This window comes from Chrysochloris asiatica, unplaced genomic scaffold (genome assembly GCF_000296735.1).
Source record: "Chrysochloris asiatica unplaced genomic scaffold, ChrAsi1.0 scaffold00008, whole genome shotgun sequence".
NCBI lineage: Eukaryota > Metazoa > Chordata > Mammalia > Afrosoricida > Chrysochloridae > Chrysochloris > Chrysochloris asiatica.
In genome coordinates, this window is record NW_006408526.1 from 12,079,073 (window position 1) to 12,098,799 (window position 19,727).

Sequence of the window (19,727 nt, forward strand, 5' to 3'; positions counted from 1 at the left end):
AATTGCTGACCTTGAGGTTAGCAGCCCGACTCATAACCACTACGCTACCAGAGCTGCTTTTTGAGTGGGGTAGGCATCTACATATTTTTAAAAATATCTAGGTGATTCTATGTTTAGGGTTTCTGAGAAATGGCTAACAACCTTGTTGTTAGAAGGCTAGTGCTTATCCTACAGCACTACATAAGGACTCCAATATAGTAATATTACAAAGAGCTTTGGAGCGCCAAGGACTCCTAACTCTGACTGGGGTTTTGGTACTCCAACTGTGGCACTTTAGGATAAGCGCTGGATGCTAACCTCAAAGTTGGTGGTTCAAAATACCAGTCCCTCCTCAGAAATCCACTATAGGGTCACGATGAGTTAGAACCGACTAGATGGCAATAACAAGGAAAGAGGACAAGAAAGGCTTCACCAAGGAAGTGTTACAAAACATAGTTCTGAAGGCAAAGGAGCTATAGCTAGCTACAGAAGTCCTGTTGGCCCTTTAGGATAAGTACTGGACTGCTAAAAGTCAGTAGTTCAAACCCACCAACTATCCTATAGGAGCAACATGAGGCTTTCTGCTCAAATAAAGATGCACACTCTCAAAAACTTGGGATGGGCTGCTATGAGAAAGAATTGACTTGATGCCAATGGATAATAGCTAGCTAGGAGCCCTGGTAATACATGGGTTAAGCGTTTGGTTGCTGACTGAAAGGTTGGAAGTTTGATTCATCAAGCAATTACATGGGAGAAAGACCTGGTGATCTGTTCATAAAGTTTACAGCCTAGGAAATCCTACGTGACAGTGCTCCTCAGTCACATGCAGTAACTATGCGTTGGAATCTACTCAATGGCAACTAACTATATAGCTAACTGCATTTTTTGAGCAAAAACTATATTCTAGATGTTCTTGACTTATCTTCCAACAATACCCTGGCTAGATGACATTATGCATATTTTGCAGATGAAGAAACTTGAGCTAAGGAGGGTCAATGACTTATTCATAAAGCTTGTAAGTGTCAGGGGTGGAATTTGAATCCAGGTCCACTGATCCCAGAAAACAATAAACAATAAAATAATGGATTTAGGTGATTTTAACTAAGTACCAAGAAGGCTGTCCTTCAGAGAGCTATAGTGCTTAATATGCTGGAAGACATAGATTTTATACCATTTTTATACTTTGAGGGCTTTTCAAAACAAATGGTTATTTTACTTTCCTTCAAAATCGACAAATGTTGGCAGCATCTTAAAGAAAAGGAATCCCTTAGTGTTGAATCCAATCAGACCTCTGGGGAGGCTCAGTGTGAGAGTTACAATGATCTGTACATGGCATACCTCCAAAACATTGGGATCACCAGTTAGTTTTTCTGCCCTCACCCCGCTCCCCACTCTTAACTGTGCATTTTAACTATATAAGACTTATGACTATAACCAGAAGGCCCAGCCAGGAGTTAACTAATTAGTCATTTAATCCCAAATGTTCTAATCAGTTGTGCTTAACAAATATTATCTGCTAATTCAGCCCAATGTGCAGTTCTTAAAAGTATCCTAGATATTACAAGGTGTAGGAAACAAGCTGTATTTTAACTAAATACCCCCCACAACTATGATGCAATTATTAAGTCTTACAAGACTTTTTAGAAAAAAAAAAATAAAGCTAATACATCTTGGTATATAAAGTAAGGACATAATATACTAGACATTATAGTCGTATTCCATAACATGGGGTTACATGTTATTTTTCCATTATTTTGAGTGAAATGTTCAAATAAACATACTCATAATAAGATCATATCACTCAGGTGTATAATTAAGGTATTTATTGTTAAGAGTGCATTCTCATTTTAACTCGTAATGTTCTGTCTGGATATTCCTCTCTCTTCTAACCTCATTACACTTACCTGAAACTTCCAATTGATTGGGTGCTTTCATATTTCTATAAGCTATTTCAGTACATTTTTTACATCTTGCTTGTGACTTTTACATCCTTGAAGTAACCCAGAACACTGAGTACAGAAAACCACTTTGTTGAATCAATGGTAACTGAATCATGGTAACTTGGTGTGCATCAGAGTAAAACTGTACTCCAAACGTTTTCATTGGCTGATTTTTCAAAACTACATTGACAGACCATTCTTCCAAGGCACCTCTGGATGAAGGTGAGTACTAACCTTTCAGTTAGCAGCTGAGCATGTTAACAGTTTGCACTAACTAGGAACTGTACCACGTATATTACAGGCCCTTACAAAGGATCTGCAGAATAGGTGGAGCTAAAATCTTATAAGAGGACTTTTTTTTTTTTTTTAAACTTCTTATTGTGAATTGGGTGAAGGTTTACCGAGCAGATCATCAGTTTTACATTCAACAAATCATACACATTTTGTTTCATCTCACTGATTGCCATCCCTAATGTATCACTTATCCCACTTCCTCCCTGTGTTTTTAATTTCCTCCACCTTCTTTCCTAATACTTCTAAGTTTTGTTCTTGGGCAAATGCTGTCCTTTTGATCTCAAATGGTTGACTGTTCTAAGGTACGTTTACCATGCTATTGAGACTCTTCTCCTTATAGATCCAGCTATGATTTGACTGAATATTGAGCCACAGGGGTGATTTCAATTTCAGACCTGAAAGGTTCCACCAGGCTCTGTCTGGTCGTTTTGAGTTTTGTGCTACATTTTTATCCTGCTCTATCCAGGACCGTCTAATATGATCCCTTTCAGAGCAGTTGGTAGTGGTTGCAGGGCATCATCTAATTCTTCTGGTCTCAGGATCATGGAGAAAGGCTTCTGATCCTTTCTAGCACTGATTGATTCACGGGCTAACCCAATCTTCCTATCTATCAGGGAGGCACGTTGGTTCTTGTTTTCACAAGCCCTGCCACTAGAGGTAAGACAACACAGCTCTCATTTCCTCTCTACTGCTAACTAGTCAGGCAGTTTTGACAAAGTATTTATCTCAGCTGACTTTAGTGGCCTTCACTGAGAATTTGGGGCTGTTGTTGTTGTTGCTAAGTGCCATTGAGTTGCTTCTGACTTATACTAACTCTGCATAGGGTTTCTGAGGAGCGGCTGGTGAGCTTGAACTGCCGACTCTGCCATTCAAACCAACATTGCAGTCCAGCGCATTAACCAGCAACACCACTTCTAGCTTTAAAACACGAGAAATCTTTGACAGAACCAAACCTTTTTCAATCCCATACAAATTAACACAGTTTGGGTAAGACATCAAACTTTATTTGCTGTTGTTGGTGGTGATAGTGGTAGTGGTTATGTGCCGTGGAGTCAATTTCAACTCACAACAACCCTGTATAGGCTTTCTAAGACTGTAAATCTTTCTGGTAGCAGAAAATCTCATCTTCCTCCTGTGGTGCAGTTGGAAGAGTGGATCTGCTGACCTTGAGGTTAGCAGCCCAACTTGTAACCTACTATTCTCTTACAGCTCCTTAAACTTTATTTGAAGCACTGTGGAAAATATATGTGATAACAGACAGACATTAATCATATTATTTATGTGCGTCAAATATATTATGTTGCTAGTACTTAGTCACTACTAACACCCCTAATTTGTAATGGTTTCTGCTTCTAACTGAAAGGTTGACAGTATGAATCCACCCAACAGTTCTGTGGTATAAAGAACTGGTGACCTGCTCCCTTAAAGTTCACAGCCTAGAAAGCCCCATGGGCAATTCCCCTCTCTCACCTGAGTTGGAATTAACAGCACCTAAGAGCAATAGTAGTTTTATACACAGGACCTCCAAATTCCTGTTTCTTACCTTTTGACTTCCTTTCATAGTATGTTCTGCCTCGATAATATGGGTTGTCCAAATACAGTTTCTTAAGATCTTCCTGCCAGGAATCTGGATAAAAGTGCTTGAGTACATCCTCCACGGTATCAAATGCTGCAATTATTTTGTCCAGATCTTTCGCAGTAAGAGTGGGATCCGTTACTGATGGAGAGTGATAGGATGTCCCCTAAGAGTGACATACAGCTCAGTGTACTCAGAATAGTCCATTGCCATAAAAAACAACAGTAATGCAATGATATGGAAGGAACATATATACAGGCTTCTAATCATACGACATCATATTTCTAAATACCTTACAAAAGTACTCTGTCATAGTCTAGCCATATTCCTAAATAAAGCAATCAATCAGTAAAAGGCAGTAATCATTCTTTTGAAAATCACATCTAAGCAGATCATAAAGCTTCTGGTTTATCTGAATTTTAATCATTAAAAAAGATTTAGGATAGGTGGAAACATCAACATTAAGTCAAGCAATTTTTTGGTTCAAAGTTTCAAGTTATCCATATCTATATAATGACAATTTAAATTCTGAAGTCCTCCCAAGCAAGTTTTGCATAATTCCTCCCATTCTCCAGCAATATTTTGCCTCCTTTCCTCTGTCTCCTCTTTGTAAGTCAGCATTACAGATGTCGTTTGAACAGTGTTTGAATCTCCTCTGGAGACATCTAGATAAAGTTTGGCACGGGACTGTGAACCACAGGGGATGTGTTTCAAACCCACCAGCTGCTCCTTGGGAACCCTCTACAGGGTCACTATGAGTCAAAACTGACTCGATGGCACTTAACAACAACCAGCTTATTTACTTACCATCAACAAGAATAGTTAATAATGAGACTGTCTCACTTGACTTAAGAGTGAAAGCTTCACATGAAAAGGATATGAGGCGAAAAAAAAACATGTCATAGTTTGTTAGTGATTCTAGTTACATTAAAGCATTCTCAGGAATATTCTTTAGGTGAGAAATGAAACATCATTGACAGCCTGGAAGGCACTATGCATTTTGCTATGGAACATATCCCCACACAGGTTTCCAAGAACTTACTTCACTAGCCTTTGTATATCCAGAGATAAATGAGCCATGATTCAAACATCTCTGTAAAAATTCATGACCCATTAACAAGTAAATAGAGAGCACACTGCCTTAAATGATTTCTAAATGTCTTTAAAGAAACTGACAAACAAATAAGATTCCCCAAGGGCAAATATCTTCTATCACTAAGGGAAAATGAAAATTTGTTTCCCTGAAGCTTAACTGCAGTATCCTATTGAGAAATAAATATGTGCTACAGAGTCATATAAAGAGCTCTGGTTATGAATTGGGCTGATAACCTCAAGGTCAGCAGTTCAAAACTACAAGCTGTTTCACAGGAGAAAGATGAAGCTTTCTGCTCTCATAAAGATTTATAGCTTTGGAAACCCTGTACAGGGTGGCTATGAGTCAGAACTGACTCTATGTAATAACACCACCACCGAGTCACATGGAGCAAAGCCCACAGTTACTGTCTCACTCAGTGGCAACCTTTTCTCTCTTTAACCAATCAAGGTCCAAAGATCCATAAGCAATTCAGTGATCCCCAGCTCTTAGAAGAAAGGTCCCTCTTCAGCAAAAATTAAAAGGGTATAAATGCATTAATCTGTCTTTGAGGTAGAGACCCTAGGTAGAGCAGAGTTATTGGGTTGGGTTGCTAAGCAAACTGTTAGAGGTTAAGTGCATCCATAGAGTCTTCAGAAGACTCTCCTAAACATCTATTTCCAAAAAATCAGTCACTGAAAACCCTATAAAACACAGCTCTACTCTGACACAAGCAGGATTCCCATGAGTCCAAATCAATTCAACAGCAATTGGTTTTTACCAGCAATGTTGTGTTGTAATTCCTTTGGGAGCACCTTCATGTGTGCTCATGGAAAAGAGAGAATTGCAGGGGAGTGATGTATGAGGGAAGTATGCAACTGAACTGCGATTGAAGCACCTCATTTCTTTCTTCCTCATTTCTCTTGAAATCACATGCTAGAGGTGGACAATTCTTATAGTTAAGTACAAACATTCCAAATCCCTATTCTACTTGTGTTTTCTGGACAATCTACAGTCTTTTGTTGTTGTTCTTCATTGTCACTGAGTAAGGATGACCTTATCTATAATAGAATGACCTTATGCCAAATCTATAGTTTACCTGGCTTGTATTCACCAGATGATTTTTACAATTAGCTTTGTATCACAGTAGTAGCTTGGCTTTAAGATTAAAAGATCCAAAATGAGTTGACCAAAGTCAGGCATACAGTTTTGGAAATAAAATGCTGCCCTCATTTCATTTTGAAATAAAAACAGGACATTAATCAAGCCATTCCTACATAAGCAAAAGCATCTGACAACATCTCTAAGAAAAGCTATTGAAGTGAGCTTTTTTTTTTTCTTTGCAGGGTTGGGGGAAAGTTGCTCCTAAAAGTGTCCAGATTATAGCATGTGCCGACATCTATCTGCAGGAATATATCATGGAGGGGTTCTCACAACCTGACATGAGAACAAAATTCAATCTCTTCTAATAGACTGAAAGGCAAATCCAAACAATAGATAAAATGGGAACTTGTCCTTCTGTATGAACTTTATTGATGTTTCAAGTGTGAACTCAGGGCGGTTTATAAGGAACAACAGTGATAGTTAAGAAAATATTTATGAGTAATTAGGTGACCTAATAAACCCATGAGAACATTTTTGTTTCTGAGGTAAATATTTTCCATTTGTTTTTGGGAGAGAAAACTAATTGGGTGTGCCTCTTTCTAATGTCCTGTAAATTTGGCCTCATTCAGTTTTTATTACACACCTATAAAAATAAATTTTAAAGTGAACTGAGTAACTTTTAAATAATAACAATGTGTAAAGGATGATCTGAAAACTGCTTTCAGCAAAAAGAAAGAAAGAAAAAAAAAAAAAAAAAAGAATGACTTTTGCAGAAGTTAAAGGTAGGTCCAAGGGCTCTTGCTCCTAATCCAACAGATTCTTAAAAAAAAAACTGAATGCACAGAAAGGAGTCCTGGTGTGGCACTATGGGTTAATACACCAAAATATAAAGGGGTTTGAACTGCAAGTTTGTCAGTTCAAGGTCACCAGCTGCTCCTTGGAAACCCTATATAGGGTCACTATGGGTTGGAATTGACTCAACGGCACTTAACAATAACAACAGAAAGAAGTGTGATTTCCTTGGTCTTGCCAAAGGACTTAGCAGTAACTCAGCTTGGAACTCCACTTTCCAGCAGATATGGACACACATCTCACCTCCGGAGATACTCAGAGTGGACGGACGGATCATTTTTAGAGCATTTAGACTATTCCTAATTAGCTATGGATCTTTTATGGCTAGTAATTCTACTCTTGGGGCAGGAATGATTAAACAATCCTGAACTCTCATGTATAAGATCCTTGAGAAGTTGAGGAACCACTGACAGAACAGCACACTAGAGCCTAGTTGCACAAGCCATAGCTATGTAGTGATGTCAGATTTAGGCTGCCTGAGGGCTTCCCAAATGGCCAAGCCTACTGCCTAGTGTATGTTGTTGTTGTTGTTAAGTGCCATCCAGTCGGTTCCGACCCATAGCGACCCTGTACAGGGTTTCTGAGGGTGTAAATCTTTACGGGAGTAGAAAGCCTCATCTTTCTCCCACGGAATGGCTGGTAGTTTCAAGCCACTGACCTTAAGGTTCACAACCCGATTTGTAACTACTACGCTACTCTAAAATATTACCTGCTCTATTTTAATTTTCACCAGACTGATATTGGTAACAGTGGTGGTTCAGTGGGTAAGATTCTCACCTCCCATGTGGGAGATCCAAGTTTGATTCCCAGCCAATCACCTCATATGCAGTTACAACTTGTCTGCCAGTGGAAGCTTTGCATTTTGCTATGATGCTGAGTATATTTCAGCAGAGCTTCCAGACTAAAAAGAAAGTCCTGATGAACTCTTTTGAAAATCAGGTAATGAAAACTCTATGGATCAATATAGTCTGATTTACATCCTATCATGGGGACAGTGCAAGGCCTAGCAGAATTGTATTCTGTTGTTCATGGGGTCACTAGGAATCAGTGAGACATTCAACATCAGCTGACAATTGTAATACGCTTAACTAGGTTCACAGCATGCTTTCTAGATTGTCAAAAAACACACTCTTAGTATCACGTGATTATCTCTCATTGACAAACTGTTCAGATGATGCCCTTTTATTCTAGAAGCCAAACTAGACATATTAAATAATGCCAGATGTATTGCTGAGGAAATCCTGCCATAGAAAGAGATTTTTAAAGTTCCCCTAAAGAATCAAAAGAGCCAAATATAGCTTATTTTTTTTGGGAAAAAATAAGTCAACTCTGACTCAGCAACAGACTCACTTTAGGACTATGGACAGTCTTTCTCCAGGCTCTTGACCTTTTTATGAACAAATGCCTTTATTATCTTCCATGTTATTGCTACACAAGTGCTACAACGTGGGATTGGGGAAAACAAGGTCTGTCTTTCTGTATAAAGTAGATAAGGAGACAGAATACTGATAAATGACTAAATATGGAACAAAAAAAATGGGAGCATGAATCATTTTACAGCTTTGGGGTGTTATGCTTTATTTCCAAGTCAAATAGAATACATGCTTGATATACACTTAAGCTATCTTACTGTAAGCACAGGGATTTTTCAAGTCTGAAAAGATCCTTGAAAATGCAAAGGTTAACAGTTTCCTCTAGAAAATTCAAAAGCGATTGCAAAATTTCCCACTTGAGTCTGGGCCATGGACCAGTTTAACATGTTTGATAAGTCTGGACAGTTCTTTAGTTGGAAAGTTGTGCTTTGAAATGAACAATTACTTAAGGCACTGGCTATCCCTGTGTTCCTACAGTGACTGCTGGTATTTCCTGAAAACCTTTCTGAAAGAGAAGAAAGGACATTTGGACAAAACCCACTGTAGCCTGAATGAAATGGAAGAAAACATCTTCCTTGATATCCGGCTTTTGGTCAAGTTATAGATCCTGTATGAAGCTGAAGTCATCCTAGGTTAACTTTGGCTATTCTCCATCATGTCTCCCCTCCTCCCCCAACATACACACACACAGGCAACAGAACAATAAATTACTTACTGAGACGGAGCTTGTGACTGACTTCTTGTTAGTCTCTGAGGCTGCATCGGGTTGGAAATCATCCTAGAAGATAAAGACATGCATGCAAGTCAGTCAAACCTCAGTTCAATTCATTCTATGCAGGGTTTCAACATCTCAGCCATCTGAGTCTTCTTCTAATAAAGTGGCAACAGGAATAAAGGCTACTTTCCTACTGAACAGGACACCATTTGTCTAGTGCACCTCTCCTCAAAAACTCTTATAACTCAAGATAGAGATAGCCATGTTACTTAGAAGTATTGGTGTAATGGGAAAAGGACAGACAGAAATTCACATTTTAACTCAGCTCCCTACTGGCTATTTAACTTCAGGGAACCTACTTACGCAGCCCAAGCCGTCATTCACTTACTCATCTGTAGAGGTTAGTATGTGGAATGCGTAAATTAAAGGGTTCTTTTGACGAGCAAATGAGAATTTTTATGTATTTGTGGTGGTGGTGGTTATGTGCCGTGGCATCGGATCCCACTCATAGCGACCCTGTACAGGTTTTCTGAGGCTGTAAATCTTTATGGAAGCAGAAAGCCTCATCTTTCTTTCACGAAACAGCTGGTAGTTTCGAACTACTGACCTTGCCGTTTACAGCCCGATTCGTAACCACTATGCTACCAGAGCCCCTATGTGTTTGTAACTAGTACTTAAAAAGTGCTTTAAAAACTCATAATTATCATCACTGATGTTCATTTGATTTGAACTAGGTCCTGCACTGTGTCCAATTCTGCCTGCTGAGCTGGTCTACACCCCAGTGATCTTTCTGTAATAAATTAACTGACAAAGGTCTGTGTCTGATTTTAAGAAATGTCAGGATTAATGGCAAGGTGAAGAGAATGGACTGAGGAAAGAAGGTAAGAGACAAGCCTGGGAATGTTATCTTAGAGAAGTCAGAAGAGGTTTCTGATAGCAATGGAGCCCTGGGAGAGAAATTTCTTTTAAAGGACAAACTGCTCTCTCATTTGCCTGTGAAATCCATGTTACTTACACTAGCACTAGTAAGTTTTAAAAATCTGCTGAGAAGAAAAGCTGATTCTACCATTTTTACATGTCAAAGATGGTTTCTTGACCTTGCTAAAATAAATCACTTTGGTGAATTTCATCCATCCTGGTCAGGGAGTTGGAGATATTCTGGGATGATGTTGAAAAAAATTTAGCTCTGCAAGTGACTTATTTACCCAAGCATATCTATTGAAAAAGAGCAACGTAGCAGGTCTAAATTTCATTAACGTTTTGAAGAGTTTGAAGTGGATTTGTTAATTGCTCATGATGAAACTGGTTTATATATACATGTCTGTGTTGAAGGAAACAGATCATTTCCCCAAATAAAAGGAATATCTAAGTCAGATGTGTGGTTCAAAGAATGAACAAAACTTATTAAAAACGGATACAATATCATTACTGTAACCTCAAACTCAGGGAAGGATAGGAACGAAACAGAAAATGTGGTTGCTGCACTCTGCAAGAGAGAATATACATGAAAACGACAAGAATCCTCATAGCAGAAGGATGTGTACAAACAAATGAAGATAGGGATTTACAGGACTTTTAAAAGCTGGTGACCAGGTGAGACTGAATAGGAGGCAAGGCTTCTCCATATCTTAGAAAAATTATTGGTAGGACGACATTTGCCAAGTGGGGCAAATCAGATAACAGGTAACAGAAGGTTATCTCAGCTAACAATCCTCAGATAACAGAATGTTCATTTTCACCCATTCATTTAATATCCATTAATTACCCAGTCTCTGATATCTATCTAATCAGGAAAGCATCAAAGGTAGTAGACAATTCTAACTGGATGAGAAGTGGGCTAGGAAATAATTCGCATCAAGTGATTCAAGTCTTTACTGAAGGAAGTGATTCTTGAGCTGAGTCTAGAAATATAAGTGGATAAATGGCAAAAAAAAAAAAGGTGTAATAGAAGATTCAATTCAGGGGAGAGGGACACAAACAATGCAAGGAAAGACGGAAATTGCTGGAGAAAGTGAGTCATTTTAGACAGCATGCATTTGACAAGTCTGTGCAATATCTAGGTAGAGACGTTCAGAAGGCAATTTGTTCTCTGAGAATGAATCTCATGAGAAAGTTGAACTAGAGACATAGATGGGGGATAATCAGAACAAAAATGGAAACTATAGCAAACAATAGCAAGAGGAGTCCTGGTGTGAGTTAATATGCTGGACTGCAAAGTCGGTTTGAATTGCAAGGTCGGCAGTTCAAACTCACCAATCACTCCTTGGAAACCTATACAGGGCTGCTGAGGGCCGAAACTGACTTGATAGCACTTAACAACGACAACACAGCAAATGACGGTTACTTTCACCCAATGTAAAATTCAATGGGAACATTTTCAAATCTTAGAGTACAAATGAATTTTAGGACTATCTAGTCCATTCCCTTCATTTCAAATATAAGAAAACTAATTCTCAAGATTAAATGGTGTGCTTTATGCTATGTAGCTATTTACTGGTGAAGGTGGAACCACCATACAAATAGTTTAGTGATCTTTCATATCATCATAGTTGGCTTGGGTACTTATGTACCTGGAAAAAGAAAGAACAGTACCCAAAGGGGAAGCAAAATAAAACAAGGAAGGAAAAAAGAGCATTTGGTGCAGAGTTCTGAAAAGGCATCCTCAGAAATATTCTTAGTTATTTGGATCTGATATCTAGATTTATTAAATTCTGTGCATTAACTTTGTTTCCTTTTCTTACATAGTTGTTGTTGTTGTCAAGTGCTACAGAGCTGTTTTTATCGTATTTTATTTACCTTATTTTAACCAGAGGTGTTTCATATACATTAACCCAGACATATGCTACACAAAGAAATTTTAGTTTCTATATTACCTGGGCCATAGTTAGAAACTTTAACACAAAAAAAAGATAGATAATTTTATTAAATCATAGATGATATATAAATGTATGTACTCTAAATGCCATGGATATTAGACATAAAAGAAACCAATCTTCAAAGGTTTGTCACTGTTTATAAATTATATGTTTAACACAGCACTTATAAAAGTGAATAATATCTTTATAAAAATAAAACACAGAACTTTCAAAGTGTAGCCCTAGAAAGAGACTCTCAACATGAAGAGGCAAATAGGGATTTTATTTTCCACAAAATATCTTGAATATTCACATATCTTCTATCATAACTGCCCCAATCCAAGATACCAGCAAATTTCCCACTACTCTGTTAATTTTATCCATGCTTCCACATTCATTCTAAAATCCATGTGGCAGGCAAAATGATTTTTAACATTAAATCAAACTGTTTCTGTCTGCTGCTCAAAACACTCCAATGGCTTTTCATTGTACTCCTGAGATCTGAGTATCTTATGCCTCCATGACATTACTGGGAGGTGTCATTCTGTGACTTGATATCCTTCCTACACTTCCTACCTACTCCAGTTTTGCTACACTGGTATTCCTACCTACTTTCAGGTAACACTCCAAGCTTCGTCTTCCTCCTAGTCTTAATCTTCCCTTAAGTGGTCCCCTCTGCCTGGGATGCATTTCCCCCAAATATTCTGTCTCAATTTAGTCTCGGCTCAAATATTAAATCTTTAGAGAATCTTCCTTGAGCAATCATTTTTAAGTACTCTAACCCTTTGTCACTTTGACAACTATCTTCTTAATTTTAGTTAAGGCATTTATGACTATCTGGAGTCCTTGAATGACACTGTGGGCTAATGCACTTGAGCCTCAGCGTTGGCAGCTCAAGCTCACCAGCCAGTCCTTGCACACCCTATACAGGATCATTATGGGTCAGAAGCAACTTGATGGCACTTAACAACAACAACATGGCCATCTGAAATTACTTAGTCTGTTTTCTTGTGAATTACTTCACTCTTCAATTAGAATGTATGCTCCAGAATGGCAGGAACCTTGACTATTTTGTTCTCCACTCTAGTTCAGGATTCCGACAGAGTTTCTGACTCTCAATTTCTCTGGTTCCCAATGTATACTCAGGATGATGTTTAGCTGCTATATGTATCAGTCTAAGCAAACCAGCAGTTTAGTGCCGGAGTCCACTATAGTGCCTATGTTATTTGTTACTGCTATCTTGGGTAGATCACTGCACTTTCAAGCCCCAGAATAGTGGGTGACAAAGTCCTTTTTACTGGGCACTTTTAATGAGCCACTGTGGGTTAGGTATTGGGTTTTTAAACACAAGGTTGGCAGTTCAAATCCACCAGCTGCTCCACATGAGAAAGATGAGACTGTCTGCCTATATTTACAGTCTAGAAAACTACATACGATCACTACAAGTTGGAATCAACTCAATGGCAGTGTCCTTTTTAACTTAGCAGAGCAGTGCCCTTATTATTATGCAGAAAAAAGGGAAAAAGATAAAGTAGAACAGTGAACATCCACAGCCGTCTTACAAATAGTCAATCTTACAAAGAACACACTCTGTCCTTTGTTGCAGCAAACTCAAATAAATACTTTAAAAAGCACATCCTATTCTTTGTAGGTGGGGAAGTGGGGTAGATAACTATTTCATAGCTCTGAGAAGTTAGTGCAAATTTAGCCCTTCATTTTCTTACCTCCTGCTACTGAACTACATTATAAACCAAAGAAGCTGATACTGTGGTCACCTTATTCTCTAGTCTAAGGGAGGAATCTCAGCAATATTGTGCTGTTTGTACCTGACTGAAGTCATTTAGGGTTCCAACACCATTGCTTGAGAGATGAGCAAACTGAAACACAGAGAGCCAAATAACTTGTCCAGTTTCCTCAGACGTATTATTCCTCTAGTTAGCATTAGAGGTCAATACGACATTGTGCATATGCTAGTGACATGCTCTTCCTAAATCACCAAAATACTCATATAAAATATAATCCTGTAACTATGTTGTTGTTGTTAGGTGTCATTGAGTTGGTACCGACTCATAGAGACTTTATGCACACCAGAACGAAACAATGCCTGGTCCTGGGCCTACCTCACAATTGTTGCCACACTTGAACCCATTCATGCTGCCACTTTGCCAATCCATCTCACGGGGGTCTTCCTCTTTTTCTCTAACCCTCCACCTTACCAAACATGATATTCTTCTCCAGCTACTGTTCCCTCCTGACAACATGTCCAAAGCATAAGAGATGAAGTTTGGCCATGCTGGCCTCCAAGAAGCACTCTGGCTGCACTTCTTCCAACACAGATCTGTTGGTTCTTTTGGCAGCCCATATCACGTTCAGTATTCTCCTCCAACCATAACGCAAAAGCATCAATTCTTCTGTGGTCTTCCCTCTTCACAGTCCAGCCTTCCCATGCATTTGAGGTTATTGAAAATACCATGGCTTGGGTCAGGCACACCTTAGTCCTCAAGCTGACATCTTTGCTCTTCAACACTTTAAAAAGTTTCTCTGCAACAGATTTGCCTAATGCAATACATTGTTTGATTTCTTGACTACTGCTTCCATAAGTGTTGATAGGTGATCCAAGAAGAATGACGTTCTTGACAACTTTAATCTTTTCTCCATTGATGAGAATATTGTTTATTGGTCCAGTGGTGAAGATTTTTGTTTTCCTTAAATTAAAATGCCAGTGTTCCTTGGAGGTCAGCATGGCCAAACTTCGTCTCTCATACTTTGGACATGTTGTCAGAAGGGACCAGTTGCTGGAGAAGGATATCATGTTTGGTAAGGTGGAGGGTTAGAGAAAAAGAGGAAGACCCCTAGTGAGATGGATTGGCCAAGTGGCAGCATCAATGGGCTCAAGTATCGCCACAATTGTGAGGTTGGCTCAGGACCAAGCAGTGTTTTGTTCTGTTGTGCATAGGGTCGCTATGAGTTGGTACTGACTTGATGGCACCTAACAACAACAACAACAACAACAAACTGGTGTGGCACTGTAGGATAAGCACTGGACTTCAAGGTCAGTTTGAATTGCAAGGTTGGTGGTTCAAACTCAGGAGCCACTCCTTGGAAACTCTATATAAGTTTGCTATGAATTGGAAATAACTAGACAGCACTTAAAATAACAGCAACTCTAATAGGAATGAATTTAAATCATTTATAAAGAAACATTTATTCTCAGGTTATGTCCCCAAATTACAATAATTTATATATGTATTTTGACTGTGAAACTCAATATTTGGCATTCTGAAATGAAACTCATTCCCTCATTCTTTGAATTTTCTAATGTAGAATAGTTTTTGGAAACATAGATAACATTCACAGATTATCCATTTTAAATAGATTAACATACATAATTTGATTTAAATGTAAGAATAATGGATTAGAATGATGGGAAATATGTAGAATTAAATGATAAAAATACAAAAATTATAGAAAATGTCTATATAATCTTAGTGTGAAAATTTTATTTTTATGCATGATGCTTAAATCAGAAAATATAAAAATTAATACAGTTCATATACAGAAGATGTTATATAAACTAAAAAATGTTTAAAAATACCCAAACTAAAAATCAAAAGGCTACAAAAGTGCATAGTATATATCACAAAATTTTACTAAAAAAGAAAACGCACAGTTATCTGACAGAAGCAGGACTATGATATATTCACAAAACTATTGATACTGGTCATATCTAAATTATGAGCAAATTACTTTTTCTCTTTTTATTTATTTGCATTTTCTAAAGTTTTCATAATAAACATCTAATTTACGAAAATGGAAAACAAAAAAATGGATTGGAAAAGCATATGATTATTTCGACTTATTTAGCCTTACATGTTATATTATATTGAGTACTGTTACCTATGAATTCCTTGGTGAAAAATAAAAGCATTCTTGTAGAAATGCTTCTAACAGAGAATTGTCCAAAGATGGGAACATAAAGTGTCTTAGAATGATCGCATTCTGTCAGTTTCACTTGAAATACAGCTAATGCGGCACAAATTTTTGTTATCTTTTTATAAAAAAAACAACAGCCATAAAAGTATGCAGTCAGCCTTTAGCTCAGGGTCAGACAGACATTTGTCTGGTTAGATTAGAGGATAGTTAAATGCAAGCTGTAAGCAAATATAGTTGGGGATAAAACAACACAGGTAATGAATGTTCTCAATGATACTGCCTTTACAAAAGACTAAACTATGATCTGAATGAGAATTTCCATTTTTGGAAAGGATATCTCCAGATAACCCTTCCTTGTCATTGACTGATGTCACCTTGAAGCCATCTCAGAGAGGGTCTGTTATACATTACAAATGAACATTCCTTTCATGCCTTCACCAGGGCAAACTTGCACCCACTGAATCACTGAATGCCTGCAATAGATGAGCAAACAGCTGCCCCTTGGGTTTCTTGATGGTTGTTACAGATTGAATTATGTTCCAAAATTATGTGTTGCAAATACTAGCCAGTAGGCCTGTGGTTAAAATCCCATCTGTGAATGGGGTATCTTTGTTATGTTAATGAGGTAAGATGAGTGTGAAATGTATTTTGAGTCAATTCTGAGATATGAAAGAGACTAATCAAGCAAGCAGAGATGGGGAAAGTTGATGCCAAGCCACATGAAGGTTTTCCAGGAGCAGATAGAAGAGACAAGGACCTTCTAGCAGAACTGACACAGAGAGAGAAAGTATTCCCCTACAACTGGTACCCAGAGTTTGGGCTTCTAGCCTTCTAAACCATGAGAAAGTAAATATCAGTGTGTTAAAGTCACCCACTTGTGATATTTCTGTGTCAGCAGCACTGGATAACTAAGGCAATGGGAAAGCTTGTCTTCGAGTTTGGAGAGAGCTTTTGCCAGGCCAATCTTCCAAGTACGTGGGATAATCAGTTGTACCACCTGTTCCTGGATCTCAAAGAGGATGATTTGTTCATTTTTATACTCAATAATTATGCTGCGTATGTCTAGATGAGCTATCAGTTCATTGTTCCCTGGTAGAGAGATACATTCCACCATCATTTAAGACAAAACATGCAATTAGTTGGAATTTTTAAGATTTCAATCAAAAACGATCTTTAAGTTACAAAGAATAATTTAGTTCTAAAAGACTATTTTGTTTTGATTTTTGTGTTTTCCATAGTTTTGAAAAAAATTGTTTGCTCTTTCATATTAATTCTTCAGAGGCACAAATGAAAAGTCTCTCTCCTAATTGTATCTACACTTCTCAACTGAGCTAAGACTTTGAGGTATTTCTTTAGAAATGTGAAAGTAGCACAGAGGTTTGGCAGGAATCACCAACCAATAATGAATAAATACACTGTCAACATTTATTCCTATAGTGAGTTCTTAGCTTGTTCATGACACTCTGCTCTATTCAAGACAAACTGGATGAAATTCTAATAATGCTTAACTTGGAGCCCTGTGCACTGCAATCACTCTATAAGGAGATCGCTTAGAACAAAGACATTTGGCACTTTACTACATGAATTACTGGCATGCAGTCCAAGCAACATACACCAAATAATGATATATTCATGTCCCAATATCTATTATGAATAGAGCAAAGCAAAAATTAAAAACCTGCTGGGTCAATCAAACTCTGTGATCCAGATAAACCTTTAGAAGTCTCCTCATCCTCACTTCTAAAAAGTACATTTTGCATGCTCATCATCAAACCAGCTCTTCTACAAACAATAAGGCAAAGACCTAGCAGGTGAGCTATACTGGCAAAAACATTTAATATGACAATATCAAAAGGTATAAGAATTGGTAATGAACAAGTATCCAAGTATCTTTCAAAGCTATAGGATTTGCCTATTAAATTTAATTGTACATGATTTTTAGAGTCATAAGAAGCTCTGGACATAAGTCTTCTGTTATTAGAAATGTATCTTTAATAAATATTATCTTTAATAATATTCCTCACAGATAAGGCATACCTATAGAGTTATATTGATTTAAAAGCTAATTTTATGACTTTTATATTTACTTTTATAGACAAAAAAGTACGTTTAATTCAGAGCTTCTAGGACTCAGTAGCTCTGGTAGCGTAGTGGTTACGAATTGGGCTGCGAACCTTAAGGTCAGCAGTTCGAAACTACCAGCTGCTCCGCGGGAGAAAGATGAGGCTTTCTACTCCCGTAAAGATTTACACCCTCGGAAACCCTATACAGGGTCGCTATGGGTCGGAACCGACTCGATGGCACATAACAACAACAACAACAAGGACTCAGTAGGAATAATTTAGAGCTTCTAGGACCCACTAGGAATCTCTGGAACAAATGGATACACTTTCCATTACTAATCAAAAGGTTGGCAGCTCAAACCCACACAGAGACACCCTGGAAGAAAGGCCTGGCATTCTGCTTTCCAAAAGGCCAAAAACACTCAAAACCTTATGGTGTGCACTTCTACTTTGCAACGCCTGAGGTTGCCATGAGTTGGAATTGACTCAAGGGCAACTTATTATTATTATTATTTTAGAGTTTATCAACTAAACATGGTATCATTTTGATGCTAATGTCAAAATAGTTTTAAAAAAAAACATTCATTTTATTCGTACATTACAAGACAGGAGCTTTTTATGCTTGCTTATTCCTAATTTCTTCAGATTAAATTTAGTCTGAGAAGTTGCTCCTGATTGTTGCTAGGCACTGTCAAGTTAGCGCCAATTCATAGGGACCTATGTACAACAAAATGCAATACCACCTAGTCCTGCACCATCTTCATTATTTCTGTTATGCTTAAACCCATTTTTTCAGCCAACCCAGCTATTTGAGAGTCTTCTTATTTCTCCCTGACCCTCTACTTTACTAAGCATAATGCCCTTTTTTCAGGAACTGATCCCTCCTGACGACATGTCCAAAACATAGGAGAACTCTTCCCATCTTCACTTCTAAAGAGTCATCTCACTGTACTTCTTACACGACAGATTTGTTTGTTCTGGCTGTTCTTGGTACTTTCAATATTTTTTGTCAACACCATAATTCATATGTATCAATTCTTCTGTGGTCTTCCTTATTCATTGTCCAGAGTTCACATGCTTTAAAAAATGACAGTAACCATTCCTCCCACGTCACTCTTTACTGAGTGGTCTAGAGTTCTACTTAGAACTCAGACAGCTATGGGTTTTATAGGGGAGTCAACAGGTTACAACTCAAGGTCTAAATTGTTCAGGACACAGTTCTTCTGTCAGGACAGCCACTCCTAAATCATGCCTGCAGGGACCCCCTTCATCTGGTCTCTGTCCTGCTGAGGCTGTTACAAAGCAGCTTTTTTAGGGCTGCTGATAAATACCCCAAAGGCTATAAGCCTTAGCTCAAAGGCGCTCAGCTCTAGCACCCCCTATAAATAGCCTGGAGGCACCCCACTGCACAAATGAGTCTCCTGCCCAAAGGCACTCACCTGTCCTTCCTCCATGAGCTGGGAAGCCCAGCACTCTGTCAGGTGCTCTGGCTCTTGGTTCTGCTACTTCTCCACTACCACTCCTCTGTTACCACCCCTGCAGTGTTACAGCTTTTTGTCCCAGGGTTGAGGATGTTCAATGCACAGGATTCTTGGGGTACAAAGAATTATCTCCACTCTTGGCTCTTCTTACTTAATAGTAGTGAGATTTCCCCAATTCCTGCTTCTGAGGTGGCTCATTTTATATCCATATTAGAGTTCTAAGATTTTTTTTGGTTTTCTTTTTAATGTTTTATTGTGAATTTTGTGATAGTTTACATGGGAGAACATTAGTTTTACATTCTTCCTAGCCTATATTGTTTAATTGCCATGGTTAAAATCCCCTCCATGAGTCAGCAACCATCCCCCACCCCAGGTCTTCAGTACACAGCCCCTCTCTGTCTCTGGGTCTAAAATCCCCAGCTGCTCCATCTCTCCACGTCTTTGTCTCTGCCTCCATCTCTGGTGTCACTGCTTCTCTGGGTAGGGTTCC

The 19,727-nt window shown here is 38.3% G+C and overlaps 1 protein-coding gene across 2 annotated transcripts in view; it reads right to left on the reverse strand.

Moving 5' to 3' along the window:
- PDGFD (platelet derived growth factor D) overlaps nt 1-19,727 on the reverse strand; it is a 308,762-nt gene that overhangs the window by 27,687 nt on the left and 261,348 nt on the right. For both annotated transcript variants that reach the window (XM_006833783.1, XM_006833782.1), the window contains exons 4-5: nt 8,906-8,968; nt 3,757-3,955 (exon numbers count right to left, since the gene is read on the reverse strand). In XM_006833783.1, coding sequence (XP_006833846.1) covers nt 3,757-3,955; nt 8,906-8,968 — 262 coding nt within the window. The remainder of the gene's footprint in view (nt 1-3,756; nt 3,956-8,905; nt 8,969-19,727) is intronic.